At 51.2% G+C, this 16,734-nt stretch overlaps 1 protein-coding gene across 13 annotated transcripts in view; it reads right to left on the reverse strand.

Annotated features, from left to right (window-relative positions):
* The window catches only part of EHMT1 (euchromatic histone lysine methyltransferase 1), a 116,308-nt gene that overhangs the window by 57,808 nt on the left and 41,766 nt on the right, over positions 1–16,734 (reverse strand). For 9 of the 13 annotated variants that reach the window (XM_010397611.3, XM_039561527.1, XM_019284987.2 and 6 more), the window contains exon 2: positions 5,115–5,202. In XM_010397611.3, coding sequence (XP_010395913.2) covers positions 5,115–5,202 — 88 coding nt within the window. Of the gene's footprint in view, positions 1–5,114; positions 5,203–8,043; positions 8,066–10,893; positions 11,060–14,559; positions 14,850–16,734 lie in introns of those variants that run through there. The other 4 variants (XM_010397612.3, XM_010397619.3, XM_019284988.2 and 1 more) reach the window with 4 other exon arrangements.

Genomic DNA, 16,734 nt, shown 5'->3' on the forward strand with positions numbered 1-16,734 from the left:
TGGCAGAGCCAAGAGGCTTCAGCTGCTGCAAGAGAAACGTTTAATCAAAGACAGGGCTTAAATGAACTTAGCTTAAATGAACTAAGCACAGAGAGAGCTTAAAGGAAAAGCTCAGGATTTGGGAGTACAGTCCAAGCAGTGCATACAGCTGTATTTACACACACATCTCACAGATGTTCCACCTTAACCACTTTGCAGATCATCCTCATAACACTGCAGATCCCACAGACTTTGATTCAATACCCAACTGTCCTGCTGGATAAAAGTGAGAAATGCACCTGTTTTTAATCCCTGTGTTACAGCAGTTCCCTCCCCTCTTCCTCCTCTGACAAAAACAAAAAGCAAAACTGCCAAGCAGAGAAGAGCCCAGCTGCCATCAAAAGGATGAAGATGTTGGGGCTGAAACCACACAGATCAGAGAGAGGTGGTAGCTGGGGACCCTGAATCCATGGGGAAGGAAAGCACCTCTCACTGAAGGCTGGAAGGGGCCCTGAGCAGCCTGACCCAGGGAATGGCCTCGCTGTCCATGGCAGGGGGTTGGAACTGGATCATCTTTAAGGTCCCTTCCAACCCAAACCAGTCTGGAATTCTGGGATTCTGTGATCGAAGCCAAAAAGCAGAGCACTTTGAAGCCAAGAAACACAGATGAATGTTTTCAGGCAAAAGTTCCTCTCTGGGATGAGTTACTGATGGTCTCTTCTTCCCCCCCAACCCCTTGTGAAGGTGGGTGGTGTCCAGGTGTTTCCAGACCACAGATGTCATTCCTCCCTGAAGCAGGTGACACAGGAACACATCCAGGTGGGTTTGGAACATCTCCAGAGAGGGAAGCTCCACAGTCTCCCTGGGCACCTGTCCCAGGGCTCTTTTTACCTTCCTCATGCTGAGGTGGAACTTCTTGTGGTTTAGTTTGTGGCCATTGCTTCTCGTCCTGTCACTGGCACCACTGAACAGAGTCTGGCAGCATCCTCTGACACCCCCAGGAGATATTTATGTGCATTAATCAGATCCCCTCTGAGTCTTCTCTGCTCCACACTAACCTGACCCAGCTCCTGCAGTCTCCCCTCACATGAGAGATGCTCCAGACCCCTCATCATCTTTGTAGCCTCCACTGGAGCCTCTCCAGCAGCTCCTTGTCTTTCTTGAACCATGGAGACCAGAACTGAACCCACAACTCCAGATGCTGAGGCCGAGTAGAACGAAAGGATCATCTCCCCTGACCTGCTGGCCACACCAAAATGCCCTCCAGTATTCCCTTGGCCCTCCTAGCCCCCAGGACACACTTTGAACATTAACAGTTAAACTGGCTCAACAGTTTAATGACTCAGAGCAGGTTAACAGCCTCCAGGAAACTCACTCATCCCTTTGCTAACAATATTGGCCACGAGGCCCCAAGCCCAGCTGTGCCCAAGGGATGCTCCTGCTCCAGAGCTGCCAGCATCCTTCCTGGAGCAAGAGTCCCAAACCCAGGGAGTGCTTGGGTGCACAGCTGGGTGAACATCTCAAATGTTGAAGCATCACTTTGCTCTGCCTGCTCTCCTGCTGTCAGCCTCAGCAGGGGCTCCCAGTGCCAAGTACCTGAGGAGAGCAGATCAGTCCTTCCCTCCTTTCAAGCTGCCATCCCTGCACCTGGGCATGCAGAAGCTGCAGCTGCTCAGTGGAAAGCAGCACTTCCCGTGCTCACAGCAGCTTCCTACCTGCAATAATTAGAGGGAGAAAAAGGGGGAAAAAAAGGCCCCTCCAAGAGTTTAAACCCCTGACAGTCTCTCAAAGCAGGCTGAAGTTTATCTGAGAGCAGTGACTGTGCAGGTCTCACCCAGCACTAGGCTCCAGCACCGTGGCTCTTGTAAAGCAGCTGCCCTGGGTGAAGGCTCAGAAACACCGGAGCTAATGGGGAACTTCATTCCCAACACCCATTCCTGCTCCTTTGCGCTGCTGCTTTACTGGAACTTTCCATCCCTGGGCTTGGGGAATCACAAAAGGAGTGGTTTGCCTTGAAAGGTCAAGGGAGACGCAGAGCTGGGAGTGAAGCACATGAGGAGAGCTGAATTCACTTGCGATTCTTGCAAAGAAACCACTTTTTAATAGTTTCTCTCTGAGTCAGACTAAAGACAATATGGCCTAATAAAAGCTTTTTTCCACTCATCTCCCATCTCCCTGCCCCCTTCCCCACCCTGTCAAAGGGAAATACGGACCTAAGCTCACACCCACACGTAAAACTGAACTGGAACATTTCCCACCGACAACAAAACAGCCTCATCCACAGCTTTTTTCTATCTGTGTTGAGCAATTTTACACAGACAGCGACACTGAGCCTAGTGAGCAACTTCCACAAGCTGGGACTCACCCCCAGAACTGGAAATGAAAGCGCTGGAACATGCAAAGAGCTTATTCCTACAAATTTGCTACATTTAGAGTTCAATTATTTGTCTTTATCAGGATGGAGGCAGAAGAGGACAGCCCCGGTGGGAACCACAGGGCATTTCTGCAACACCTCCCTCTCGAGGAACAGAGAGCAGAGCACCACAACTGCCCACCCAAGGGCCTCCCACCCTCAGGATGCTCCCTGAGAGCACCCACCCCATCCCAAACACAACAACCCATCCCCAGCTGCTGAGATGTCCCAAATGAAGGTTGACAGGCTGAGGACCACCTCAAACCAGCACATTAACAAGGGCCGGGCCGGATGGGGCTTGGAGCACCCTGGTCTATGGAAGGTGTCCCTGCCCATGGCAGGAAGTGGAATGAGATGAGCTTTAAGGTCTCTTCCAACCCAAACCAGTCTGGGATTCTATGAAACCAGAGCAGGAGCCCTCCCTGCAACAGGAGATCCTCATGGAGATCTCCAACACGATGATGTTCACCAGAGCTGGAGCCAGGCAGTGCTCACAGGCACCACTGCAGCTGACAGGCCTTGCTTGGGGTCAGACCCCTAAATATCGGCCAAGGCTTCAAGCTACCTGAATTTCCTGTCTCATCTTGGATTCAGGGAAAGCTGAAGTTTGTACAGAGGTGTAACTGGTGCAAGGCCATTCAGAGGCACAATTCCAATGGGGAATGACCTGCCCCCTCAGCATCAGCACCTTTCTGAGTCAGGGGGGAGTGAAAAGGGGAAAACACAGCAATTCACACTCAGCCTGTAGCCCAAACAGCACCTTTAGTCAGCCTCTGGATCTGCAGCTTCAAGCCTCTGGAAGTTTAGATGCCAGGTTTAATATTGACAGGCTACCTGCCAAGGGGGTTTTCCCAAAGGGAACACAATCCAGAGCAGGTTCAGTCACACATTGCAGGCCATGGCTGCCATCAAACACACCCTCAGCAGCCCAAACGAAACCAGTCTGTGCCACTGACAAAGATATTAAACAGTACCATCCTCCTACCAAAGGGAAATGACTGTTCAAGAAAACTTGAGGAGAGAAAGCTGAGACTTCAGGGTGCTTCTCCCTCTACACATCCCAGCTCCATCCCCGAGCCAGGAAACTGGGCTCAAAGAAACTATTCCATGCCATCCTGCAAGTCTGCTGGAATGATTTCATGTTCATGCAACAGTCAAAAATGTGAATTCTGTGCCGGCTCTAAACACTGTCATTAACAGGCTTTTGGGATGTGAACCGACGTTCTGGTGGTGATGATCCTCCAAGGATCCCAGCTGGGGAGCCAGGACAGGAGGGACAACGTCCCAGAACTGCACCACACACACCATGGTCTGTGACACACATACTGTGCCTGGGGAGGGAGGACCCATTCTGAACGCTCCAGAAGAATGGAGACCACCCAGCTCACATTTAGGAGCCTCCTTTCCCTGGGAACAGAGCTGGACAATGAACTGGAGTGGCTGGAATTTCAGCACCTTGTGAAGTCTCGATGCTGTTCCTGCACAGGGAGGGTTCCCAGCTTCCTTCTGACACAGCATTTGCTCCAAGTCAAAATCAGCCAAGAGGCACAGAAATGTCTCTTCCCACCCTCCTTTGGGGTTTTTTACCTCCACAGACTCTTGACACCTTAGGATCAGCCAAGAGCTACACAAACAAGCTTTATAGTCCTGAGCTAAGCAAGGCATGGGATCAAAGTGAGTCTCCCCCAGAGCAACACGACCTCCCACTGACACCTCCTGACACCTCACACTTTGTCTCTGCTCTGCCCAGACCAGAGGTCCCTATGCCACCACTGCTGGCAGCAGGATTCCTGTGCTCCCAGTTAATATCCAAGCACCTGACACAGCATTCAGTATTTCTGCTTCCTCTGAGCTTTACTTTCTAACTAGAGCAGCTTGACAAAACATTATGCTGGACAGAAAAGAAAGAAAAAGCAATGCTGTACTCACACACAACAGAGTTAAGTCCAAAATTTCGCTTCTAGATAAGAGCAGGGATTTCGATGGGGCCAGTTCAGTGCTTTCCTAATGCTCTATTATGGAAAGGAGAACAAAAATACACCAAATCCCTGAAGACCTACGAGAAGTAACTAGTCCAGGAATAACAAAACCATGGAAAGAAAGGAGGGAGTTGGGGGAGAGATAAAGGGTGGTGGGGTTTTTTTCCCTAATCCCACTGACACATTTATTAAGCCCTTAGATTTGTGTGCATGTAACTCACAGACAACCCTGCAGGAAAAGACTTTGTCAAATGAACCTGTGCTGCATCCTGCACAGTGAAAGCTGCAGAACCCACACAGGAGCCACAAGGTGTAGGGTGCCTGACCCCTCCAGCCACCCTGCAGCCATTGGGGTTGCTCTGCAGTGACAGAGAAACCCACAGCAAAACAGAAAGTCAACATTCCTAGAGGGAGGAAAAGGTCAGCATGGGAAGGGATCAGAGTTCAGCTAAAACCAGTCACACACAGGAAGTTCAAAGTAACTCCTGTGCACTTCAAAGCAAAGCAGAAGTGAAAATTAGATCTCCTTCAGGGGAGTGGTGAGGGATGGACTGAAAAGCAAATCTGCATCCTCAGTGGAAGAGCCCTGCTGAGAATAAACACAGGAGAAGGGAGCCTATGTTTGTGGAAGCACACCTGAGGTGCTGGGGGGACTGAGCACAGCTCCAAGCCCCCACTTATGTCCCCATCACGTGCCCACCTCACGAGCCAGCTCTGACTCTCAAACCAGGGCAGGTGCTCACCTTCCTCTTTGTTGTTGGTGATGTCTTTCAGCAGCTCAGTCTTCATGCAGCCGTCTTTCCTTGGCTCTCCCTTACTCAGCACTGCTCGCTGTGGTGGGGCAGAAAAAACAGCAATATCAGGGTTGAGCTCAGTGCTCAGACACGCGTTGCATTCAAAAGAAGAGACAATCATGGACACATCCTGTTTACAGCACGGCCAAACCTCCCTCTGCAAAATAAGGCTGCCAGGAAGCTGCCACCAAGGCACAGGTCACAGATAAAACACGGCAAGGCTGGCCCCGGCTGACAGCCCAAGGAGCACAGGGGCTGCGGGCTGTGCCCAGGGCTGGCACCTCCCAGCTCTGGGTTGGATGCAGCCAGACAGATTTTCCCAGTACAACGTGCCTGGGAATCCAGCTGAGTCCATCTGCATGGAAGGCATCTCGAGAAGGTGACTCTGACTCCCCCAAAAGTTTCTAGGCTTTGGGTGGGGGAGGTAGATCTATCAGACTTCTCACTACAACCTCATTTATCAACATTTCCAGCCCATGTGCTTTTGGTGGCTTGGTTGGGTTTTTTTGCAGCTCATTCAAATGAACATCCAAAACACAAACCATCAGTCAGCTACAGCTAACTCCTCATTCATAACACCCATGTTCATTAAAGTTAATGAGCTCTATTTTTAATTCTATAGAAAGCAATTTTTCTCTTTTCCCCTCCTTTTTTAAAAAAAATTTTATGTAAAAAGGGAACACCTGCTCATCTCCTCTGCCTTTCACATGCCTGGCATCACATTGTTAGCTCAGGTTTGCAGCCTTAGTACCTTCTCCTTCTCCTTCTATTTTGAAGTAGCAAGACCAAACAACAAAAAAAACCCAACCAAACCTACCAAAATAAACCAGAAGGAAAACGGTATTTCAAAAATAATAAACTAGAAGGGGTCTTCACCACAGCTGTGTTTAAGGAGAGAACTGGTGTGGAGGCAGAGATGGGGAGTGCCCTGCAGAGCTGGAGGTCGGTGCCGGGTTCAGCGTGCGCCGCTGGCGCCGCCGGCACAAGAATAAGCCCAGGTCAAGCCAACTGTTGTAGGCCAGCACGGGGAGCAGATGGTGCCTGCAGCCATGCAAATCACAAGGTTTAAAGCACACTGGGTGATAAAGAAAGAAAAACAACCTGCCCACCTCCCTTCAAGCAAGTGAGGGGGATGAGACACGCACGGAGCCCGGCGTGGCAGCTCCCAAACCTTCCCACAGCAGCTCGCCCATGCCCATGCGGGGTTGTCCAGGCCTGGCAGGGGAGCAGGGCTTTGGTGCTGCTGTTTCAGTCACCAGCCACCCTGCCAGGTTTGTGAACTCAGTGCTGCCAGAGCAGCCCCCAGCCCCACGCAGGGCTCATCCAGCCCCAAATCCCTGCGGGACTGCCCTGTCCTGCGCCCAAATGCCACCATGGCAAGGAGACACACGCTAAAGGAAGGAGGGAGAGAGATTCCTGGGAAAGCCTCCACCACCTGCCAGGCCTGGAGCTAAGAGCACTTCAAGGATGGATCCTGCAGCACAGGACAGAGGCTGTGGGTGGCTGCCCGTCCCTGCCTGTCCCCAGCCTGCCCTGAGCACAATCAGACACAAACCCAGCCCCATCTCAGTGCTCTCAGCACCAGGAACTTGTGTTCCAAGCACAGCACCTTCAGATCTCCAGTCACAGACCAAAAAGCTGCTGTGAGCATCAGAAAGCTCAGCTCAGCCCAGCCTGACACAGAACCTACCTTCAGCAGACACTGGCCAACAGTTTCCATTGAGAAATGATCATAAAACACAGCCCAAAGTCTGAGCATTGAGCAGCTGTTTTATTTATTTCTTTGCTGAGCCAGTAATATATATCCTTGCTGCAAACATGAGCTTGTAAACCCTACCTCTCCTCTAGCCAGACCTCTTGTAAACTGGGAGTAACCTCGGTTTTTCTCATGGACTATCCTGCTGCAAGACTTGAGCAAAGAGAGCTCTGAGTGCTCGAGGGCACCCCTGGCTCCCACCACAGCCAGGGGCACCCAGGCCCTCGCCACAGGCACCAGCAGCAAATAAAGAGCCTCAGTCAGTCTAACAGGGACCAGTTTGTTTTCCCAACCTTTGTTGCAACAAGGAGAGGTCTTGATATTCCTGCTACTACACTGACTCATACAAGAAGCCCCAGGATTTCCAGAGGCCATTCTTAGCCATCTGAGCCTAAGCTTTTCTGCATTTTCTAAGCACTACCCTCACTCCACACATCGCCCACACTCTCCCTTCCACAGAGGCGTTGCTGCTGCTCGCCCATGAAGAAAAGCCACTGCAGGAACCCTGGAGTCAATCAGACCTTGACCACCCTCCCTCCTCACTGCAGTCACCAGGAGCTCAGAGCTGCCTGCCCAGCTCTCAAAGCAGAATTCCCAACTCCAAGCGAGAAACCACCACTTTTGTCCTTTAAGAGAACAAAAGCTGGGTGCCAAGGCAAGGCTGGCTGAGGTGGCATCTCACAGGCTCTCCTGCTTCCTATCTCAGAGACAAATCAGAGGTGACAACGTTACAACTTCCCAACAAAAACTCGGCATCGAGGTAGAAAATAAAATAATAATTGAAAAACAAAATAAAAAGCCAACTGTGAATTTTGAAGCATTTTTTGATCAGAAGGAAGCTACAGGAAACCCCTGCGAAGCACTCGAAGCCTCGTCCCCCCAGGCCAGCGCTCTCCCGTCCTTGCTCCATCAGCACCCGGCAGATGCGCCCAGCACCGAGGGGCACCCACGGGGCACCCAGGACCATTCATTCCCACCCAGCTCCACCCAGCCAACTTAGCACCAACTTCACCGCCAGTGTCAATACCTCCAGCTTTTGTGTGTATGTGTGTGTGTGTGTGTGTTGGGTTTTTTTTGCCCTCCCCTCCCTTAAATCCAGAGCAAACTTCCCTTTCTGCTCACCCTCCCCATGCCCCATCCGTCCGCTCCCGATTGGCAGGGAAATCCTATACCCACCCTCCCCGCCGAGAAATGTCTGCTCTTGCAGCAGTCCCAACAAAGCCAACTGCCAAGCACACGCTGCTTCACAATAAAAGTCTCACTCGCTCCATTTATTTTTTTCCTCCTTTCCCCCTTTCCCGCAGCCGTCTGCCTCCATTCCCTCGCCCACCCCACACTGATTATTAACCATCCGTGGCTGGACAACCTCCATAAAGAGCACACACCACCAGCCACGAAGCGTTCTTGCCCCCCCCCCAACCCTTAATTTTTAGGTTTCAAAGGGTAGAAAAAATTAGTGCATCTGAAGAAAGACTGATTGGGTCTTTGAAAGGGCTTTAAGAGCCATGAGGAGCCAAGCAGAGGGGCTACTGCTGGTTTAGTTTTTTCCTCTCTGCCTCTGTTTACAAGAAAACAAGCTTCCTCTCCTCCATGAGGTCTTTGGAGGGGATGGAAGACAGGTCAGACCGGCCATGGAAAGGCTCTGCAGCATTTCCAAACAGATGATGACTACAAACTACAGTGGTGCCTTTAAAACAAAACAAACAAAAACCAAAAAGAAAAAAAAGCCCACCAAGGGGGGAAAAAAAAAAAAGAAAGGGGAAAAGAAAGAAAAGAAAAAGAACAAAGCTGGGAAACACAGAAAGAGCTTTCACAGCCTCCTCTCCATGGCATTTTCATCAGCCATCCGGGTGCCCTTCGCAAAGGTCCAAACAGGTTTTATAGGCAAAGACAACACATGCACAGCAAAACTCCAACATATTGCAGCTTACCAAGCCCAAGGGAGCAGAGTTACATCATGAGCCCGAGCTCTCTGCTCTCCCGGCAGCCCGGGAAGGAGCGCAGGCTGAGGTGCCAAGATGTCTACCTTCACCAGGGTCTTTTTTTTTTTTTTTTTTTTTTTTTTTTTTTTTATGTCTTAAAAATCAACGGTCTGGGAACCTGAGGCTCGGCAGCAGCGTTGCTGTGAGCAGAGCCGTGCACACACAGCAGGTCCATCTGGAAGAGGGCTGGGAGCAGGAGACCCCTCAAAGTGGCCCGTTCCCATCCGGGGCAGCAGATGCACCAACACCTCTGCGGGATGGCCAGCACTGATCCTGCCTGGAAGCCTCCAGCTGGTCACCAACCCCTCTGAGGTGACACCAGACCCCACTCAGGACACAGCCCCAGGGAAAGCTCCCACCAGCCAGGAAAACGAGGGCTGCAGCAACGCCGGAGCAAGGCACAGGCAAATCTCTCAACAAATGATGCAACCCCAGCAGCAGCAGATTCTTATTCACTCATTTTTTCCCTCCTTCTCCTAAAAAAAAAATAAATAAAAATAACACAACCCAAACCAGCCTGCTCATAATAACCTTTGCCTTGAAGAGAAGACAAACATTTTGTAGTTAATTATATAGGAAGTAATGATTAAGAGAATGTTTGTAGAAAGAGAGTGTTTCTTTTGTAGGCACGGGGAGGCTGCTCATTTCAGATCTCGCCACTGTGCTTGGGCAAGGCCTGGGCTCAAGGCTCGTGGGGACGCTGACCACGGGCCTGTCATTAGAAACAACGGAAGCATTTGATCTGGAGAAGGAAAGAAACACAACCACCAGCATACCTGGCCTACAAAGCAGTCACCAGTTTCAAAGCTCCTTTTTTTCAGGCTAAGGCCACTTCCTTATAAGCCTCATGCAATCATGTGAACATGGAATTTTATCTGCAGCTCACAACAAGCACTGCCCTCAGCCTGAAGTTTGCTCCCAAATCAAATTCTTTGCCATGCTTTTGTCTCCTGAAATCCTTTCACCCAGACTCTTCTCCATAGAAAAGAAACATTTCCTTCTCAACCCCCATGTCCTCTCTCCTATTCCAGCCGCACACGTCAACTCCCCAGAAGGGGGGAAGCACAGAAAGAGGTGCAAGTCCCTGCATGCAACAGCTGGGAACACGGAGACACGTGCACGAAACACAACAGGACTTAAAGTGACTTCTCCCAAGGCAAGGCATTCCACGACGGCGTGCAGGCTTCAGGCAAGGGGGGTCTGCAGAGCCCGTGCCCTCCTGGAAAGGGGAGATCGATTTACACTTCCTCACTGCTTCCAGGCCCATCTAGCTGCATCCCAGTAGAGTTAAAGCCAGTGCAACTTGTGTGTGCAGGCAAATGTAAATCCAGAGCAGACAAAGGCGTCCCCTCCTTCCATGGGCTGAGGGTAGCAAGGAGTCCAGCTGCTGCCTGCCTTCTCCTAGCCCCCAGAAGGGGAGGGGGGGAAGAAAACCCTAAAATGGAGACCAAGATTCATCACTATCTCTAGCAAAAGCAAACCAGCCATTTCAGAAACACCCAGTCCCCAGGAACTGGCTGAGCCAGGACAAAACCAGAGCACCAAGAGGAGCCTGGAGCAAGCAGAATCCAGCAGTCCAGGGCAGGGGAGCTGGGAGGCAGCTCATCCCCATCAATGGGGCTCAGGTACCTCTTCAGCCTCCACTCTCCTCTTCCTCCCACCCAAAAGCACCACAGCCAGTGGAGCGGGTCCCTGTCCCCCTGCTCATCCCCACAGTGCCCAGCCAAAGGGCACATGGGGCAGCAGAGGAGGGAAAGCCCCTCGTGGGTTCCTGTGGGACCACAAGGACCTGGCTGAGCTGCCCACACCACCTCCACCTGGGTCACCTCCGGCTGTGGAGCGGCCAAGCAGCGAGACAGCAGTGCCTGCGAGCCGGGAAAGCGGACGGAGAGAAGGGGGGAAAAAAAAGACAAATAATAATGAAAATAATCATAATCATAAAACTTGCACCCTCGGGCCTGTCCCTCTAATAACTACAGCAAAACCTCACCAAGGCCTTACTCTGCTGGAGGGCGAGAAAGCGACACAGCGCTGCCCAGCACCCGAAGTCCTGGAGGTGGGAGATCCTCACACCCTCTCCTCCATGGCCTACGGGCTTCGTCCCCGGCGTGGGGCCTGGTTTTTCTGCTCTGTCATTAAGAGTGGAGCCTGGTCTTTTCCTTCAATCCCAAGAATTGCACGGAATTAGATCATCTTTCTGGCTCGCCTCCCCCTACAGGCAGCTCCCGAGCATGCTCAGCGCGGCCGCGCTGCCATTTCATAACCGCATTGTTTACGGACACACGGACCTGCCATCTTTTGACAGGGACACAGGGCCCGTGTCCCTGCCCAGCGCCCCGGCCCCCGCCACAAACACCCCCTTGGGGGAAGGCAAACTGCGAAACCTTGGACAAGTAGAAGCCTGGGGGGTGATGGTGGTGGGTTTGTTGTTTATTCTGGTGGGTTTTGTTTCTTTTTTCTCCTTTTTTTCCTCCTTGATTTAGGTGAAAATCCACCTGCTTTGGAGGGAGAGGTTAACCCCTGTGGGGGCTGTGGGGAGGAGGAACTCGCAGGGCTCGATGCAGAATGCCAGCCATGATTTTTAGCTTCTTCGAATCACAACTGTGCTTCGATGTCACCTAAAAATGTAATCCCCAGCCCAGTCTGCCATCCTCTGCTGAGCCTTCCTCTGTGAGAGAAGGGGTTGGAAATATGGTATTTCCCTTAAATAAACAAGTTGGCTTAGTCCCAGCACATACAGTTTTCTCCTTTAAATGCAAACCAGAGTATTTTTGCAGGCACACAGGAAAACGAGGAGAGGAGGAGGGGAAATGTTCCTCATTTAACACCAAGAACTCCATGAAAAGCCTTGCAAGGTTGCTCAGAGCCCCACTCCGTTCCAGCCCTCTCCCCGTCTGTGCTGATCATACTTCACAGGTGAAAGCAGCTCTGACTTACGACAGAGAGAAAATGCCAGAAGAGCTGGAGGTTTCCTCATCCTTGGAACAAGGACAAGTTGTGAAAAGCTTCCTTTGCAAGAGGCACTGTGCTGCTTGGGCACAGTATGGTAGCATTGCAGGGAGGACACTTGCACGTCAGACCTTCTTAACCCCCACTGCCTCAACCCTTCTCCACGTCCTTCCCCCTCCTGATGGGGACTGAAGGAAAAACATAAATAAATCACCTGGTTTGGGGGATGCAAGCTGTTGTGTTGGAGTCCAGGATATTTTTTAAAAGATTGCTCAACATTTTCTCCCCTTCTATATTTTCCTTTTCTTTTTTTTTTTTTAATGGATACTTTCCAATTAGCTCGTACAGTTTGAGAGCTTCGCTCCTGCTCCTTTCCTGACTACTGTAAATCCTGGCACGCTGCCCCCCTCCAGGACCAACACCACCCTACAGCAAAGCCAGACACGTATCCTCCACCCGAGGGACCAAGGAGCTCACACGGGCACAAGAGGGACAAATCCCACTGGAAACACGAGGGGCCACAAGGGTCTGCAAAGAGGGGCTGGTGTCAAAACTCTGAATTCAGAGGAGTCAGAGAAAATAACTGGCTGAAAATGGGAGTTAAGGATTATAAACTCAGGGATTCGTTTCCAAATCACTGACATTCCATGTCACTGCAGGAACATATGGTCCTCCAAGGCTTGCAAGCAGGGAGCACACGCCATCAGTGCCCCAAGCCTTTGGGCTGACCCCAACACACGGTCACTCTCCTGCTGCGGCCATTCCTCGACCACTCTCAGCTCCAGGAGCGGGAAGGCGAGAAGGAAAAACTTCAGGGAAAAGCAGCAAAAGGAAAACAAAGAGGAGCAGCAGGAATCAAGCCAGCCCTCCCCCAAACCAGCTGGCCAGGAGAGTGAAGCTCCTTAAAACTCCTTGTTTACCTGAATAAAACAACTCGCTGCCATTGCATGAGGTGCACACAATCCTCTTTCCTTAGGAGATGGCACCACATGGGAGAGCTCAGGGGAGCCAGACCATGGAGCTGCCTCTGCCCCCTGCCCAGGGCTGGTCCCACAGAGGCTGAGCAGCAGGAATATGCCCCGTGTATGCCACAGAGCCAGTTCTACCCAAACATGTTCTGGGACAAGGGCAAGAGCTCATGCTGGCACTGCACAGTCAGTTAAATACATGAAACGGAACAAAACCAAGACCCAAAGGCCCCACTTTGGGCTCTTAACCCTTGCTGAGAAGCAGTGCCAAGCCCAGACCTCGGCTGCTCTCTTCCCTCCAAAGTAGGTCAGGCTTTTCTGCGTCCCTGCAGACGCTTCCAAAGGGCCCCAGCCGGCAGGGACGGAGCGTTGGGTGCTTTCAGCCGGTGCCACACAGGTGTCACTGTGGTCACCACCACACAGGAGCACACCTCACACACCTCAGCGGGTTTTTGGCTGTCTCCTCAGCCTTCATCAAGCCTAAAACCCATTTTCTCCCTGGGTGGAGCTGCTCAGGCAGCAGGTCAAGGCCTCAGCTCTTCACTGTTAAAGAGAAATCTCATCTCTCTCCTCGTGACTTCTGATGCCTTTTCCTTTTCTTCTGGATGATGAACAACGAGCACATTTATAGTTCAGTGGAGACACGATAGATATTTAGATCAGGTATCACAGATTGTCCTGTGTAAGCTTCCTAATCTTTTAAATGCCATCTTCACATCTTGCTCCTTGCTTGAAAATTCAATATTGTGTCTGCACTGCAGCTTTGAGGGTCTCCCTGGAGCACAGCAAGCTCAGGCCAGTGTTTTGCAGGGGTGTCCGTGCCTTCCACGGCCCTGGGACCTTCTGTGTCCATCCCAAATCTCACCGAGGTCTGTGGCAGCCAACAGAGTTCTTGCACTAACACAAATCACAGGGCAAAAAAAAAAAAAATTTCCCAAGGGCAAAACCAGGGGGCTGGATTTTAAAATATGTTGCAGACATGGACCTCCTGCCATGAAATCAACCGGGGATGTTTCCTTTTAATCAGCTGTTTCCTTGGATTGCTACTATGAAGAAAAGGGAAAAAAAAAAAAAAAAAAAAGAAGAAGAGAGGGGAGGAAGTCACCCGAAAATAAAAAGGATTGTTTCTTCCTGGTAAAATTTTGTTGGCTCTGGCCTCCACCCAAGTGAGCCATAGGCAGAGGCTGTCAAGAGACCCAGTGAGGAGGTGCCATGTGGCCACAGGCCCTCTCCTCCCCTTCAGAAGATCAGTCTTCGAGCAGCTCGGACACCCAAAGCTTTGCTCCTTTTTCTTCTAAGAGCTACAAGCAGGGAGGGCTCCTTGGAGAATTTTCCAGAAACTTCACACTTTAAAAGCACAAACAAACCCTAAAAATACCCAAAAAAAGCCCAAAACCACACCAACCCCAAGCAAGCCTCCCCACCCCAGGAGACAAACGAAAGGCACGAAGGAACAAAGCCCGAGGTTTCCCGGAGCGATGCCGGGTGCTGAGGCCCCTCGGAGCCCACGGCACAGCCCCTGGAACAGCCATCCCAGCAGGATGGAGCATCCCAGCCCGCCTGCCCTCCCGCGCACGGGGCAGCCGAGCGCAGGAATATCCAAACAAATGAACAAATAACCCCGGCCATGCTTCCCCGGCCTCTGCTCCTCCTCTCCAAGGCTTCTCCTTGCCCGGCAGGACACAGCCTGCCCTGCCAGGGCCTCACCAGGCACGGGAGGTGGACGGACCCTGCGGTACCTGCGGGCAGCTGTTGTCTTCTTCTGGTGAAGACTCCAAGAGTTGCATATTCCAGATCCTCATGAGCAGTGATTCAGTTTCTGCTCATGTGATAAAGCTCCCTCTACAGAGTGAGCATGCCCAGAAGAGCCCATTTCACTGCTCCCTCCACTGCAGCCATTTCACAGAGAACCTGCCGGCTCCAGGGCGTCCATTGGAGCGCGATTATCCCGGGCATCCCGGGGACGCACCGGTAATGCAGATCATCTGTCAACTTTCTGACAGGGCGCCAGGCCTCAAAACTGATCACTTGCCTGAAAAAAAGAGAAAGCTTTTTAAACCAGAGTGCTGTCCTGTGGCCTTCAAGAGTAGCACTTGCCCGTGGGAAAAGGAGAGGCAGGAGGGACACGGAGGGATGTGAGTGGCTTGGGGATGTCCCCGGGCTGATTTTGTTGTGCTTAACAAAGCCCCTGACCTCTGAGAGCTGGGATGAAGGCACATGGGTTAAACTGATGCAGTGAGCAGTGTCCAAGACAGTGTCTTCGAGATCCGAACTGCTGATCTGAAAGGGAGATCATTTTCACTTTGGGGATTAATAACCTGACCTGGTACAACTGACTTTAAAAGGGTATCACAAACACAGTCATGGAAAAGTGGGGGGGGAATGGAATGAAGGGACATCTTCATGGATCCATCCTCATCCTCACCCTAATGAAGGGATAGTTCACTTCAAGGTGCAGGAGCTCTAAGATCAACCTATGTCAAACCCTACGATACTGCTGGCCCAGCCAGCAAGATAACAGAAGAAATTTTAACTTCAAAATAAAAGTAGTTTGACTCTGTTCCACTTCACCATTAAGCATAAACTCTTGGCAACCTTCATATCTGCTCAGGCTCCCAGTAAAACTGCCAGAGCAGCTCGCAGGAACATCTGTAAGCAGAGCTCGGCTGGAAGGGATTCAAGGAAGACTGGCATTTATCGAAGGCAGGAGCAGGAGGCTGCTGGAGCCGGGTGTCAGGCTGGAGAACCTCCCCCCGAGCAGGGGGAGGGCGGCCGGCAACCTCGGGGAAGAGGCCAGAAGGAAAAGGAAACTCCGACATGGCCCCGTGGCACCACCCGCATGCTCCTGGCCAAAGGAAAAACAGCTTTCCAAAAGAGGAGAGCACAGGAGAGCGTCCTCCTTAAGAGACAGAGTTCTCTTTAAGAGCAGAAACTAAAGTGAAGACGAGTGGAGTGTAACGTGTGACAGTGAGCTGGGGAGGGCAGGGAGCAGCCTGCACTGTAGGGAGGGAGAAGCCATCCAAATCCATAGGGAGGTTTGGAGGAGCCCGGGGATGGTGTCTGCCCTGCCCCAGCACCAGACGAGTCCAGGCCTCAGCACAGCACAAAGCCATGGCCAGCTCTGCCAGGCTGGAAACATCCACAAGCCACGTTTCCTCCAGTCCCAGCAGCTCTTTCACCACCGTGGCCAGGCACATTTGCAGAGCTGCAATAATGAAAGCAGCAAAGAGCTGCTACAGATCTCCCTCGGCTATGAGGATGTTGTTTTCCTCTCCACACTCTGGAGAAGTTTCACTACTAAACAGTTAAAACACACAAGGCTAAATCGAGATGATTGAAATTCATAGGCAAGGAGTATTTGAGGTAACAGTATAAAGAAAGGATCACTCCTTCACCCACTGGGTTTTTGTTTGATGTGAATCTTAAGTTTTAATATACACAAAATGAGATTTTCCTGGCCTTTCTCTCAGCCGCTGAGAGGTGTAGAGGTAACTCATTTAAAGACAAATTCAAAAATCCCCAAACAAAAGCAACAAACCCTGGCTATTCAGAGAGAAGTTGCATTATCCACCGCATCGAAAGATTACTGTACTTCAAACCAAAGATGGTTTTAAAACAGTTGACGTGCTGCCCTTCCTTGCAGCATGAAATTACCAAGCTTTCATTAAAAACCCAGAAATAGAAACGAAGATATTAACAAAGGCAGTGTCAATGATCCACCACAGTCAACATTCCCTTTCCGAGACCGGCAGCACAGCCGCAGCCTCCCCACTGCATCTCCACACCAGACATGTTTTCACTGCTGAGGTTAAATATACACTGAGAGCAGATGCTACCAGAGACGCTTTTCACATCTCATGGCCATCCTTGAAAGCACTAAACACTGTTTAGAAACAAAAAGGAAAAAGCAGAGC

Source organism: Corvus cornix, chromosome 17 (assembly GCF_000738735.6).
Source record: "Corvus cornix cornix isolate S_Up_H32 chromosome 17, ASM73873v5, whole genome shotgun sequence".
NCBI classification, from domain to species: domain Eukaryota; kingdom Metazoa; phylum Chordata; class Aves; order Passeriformes; family Corvidae; genus Corvus; species Corvus cornix.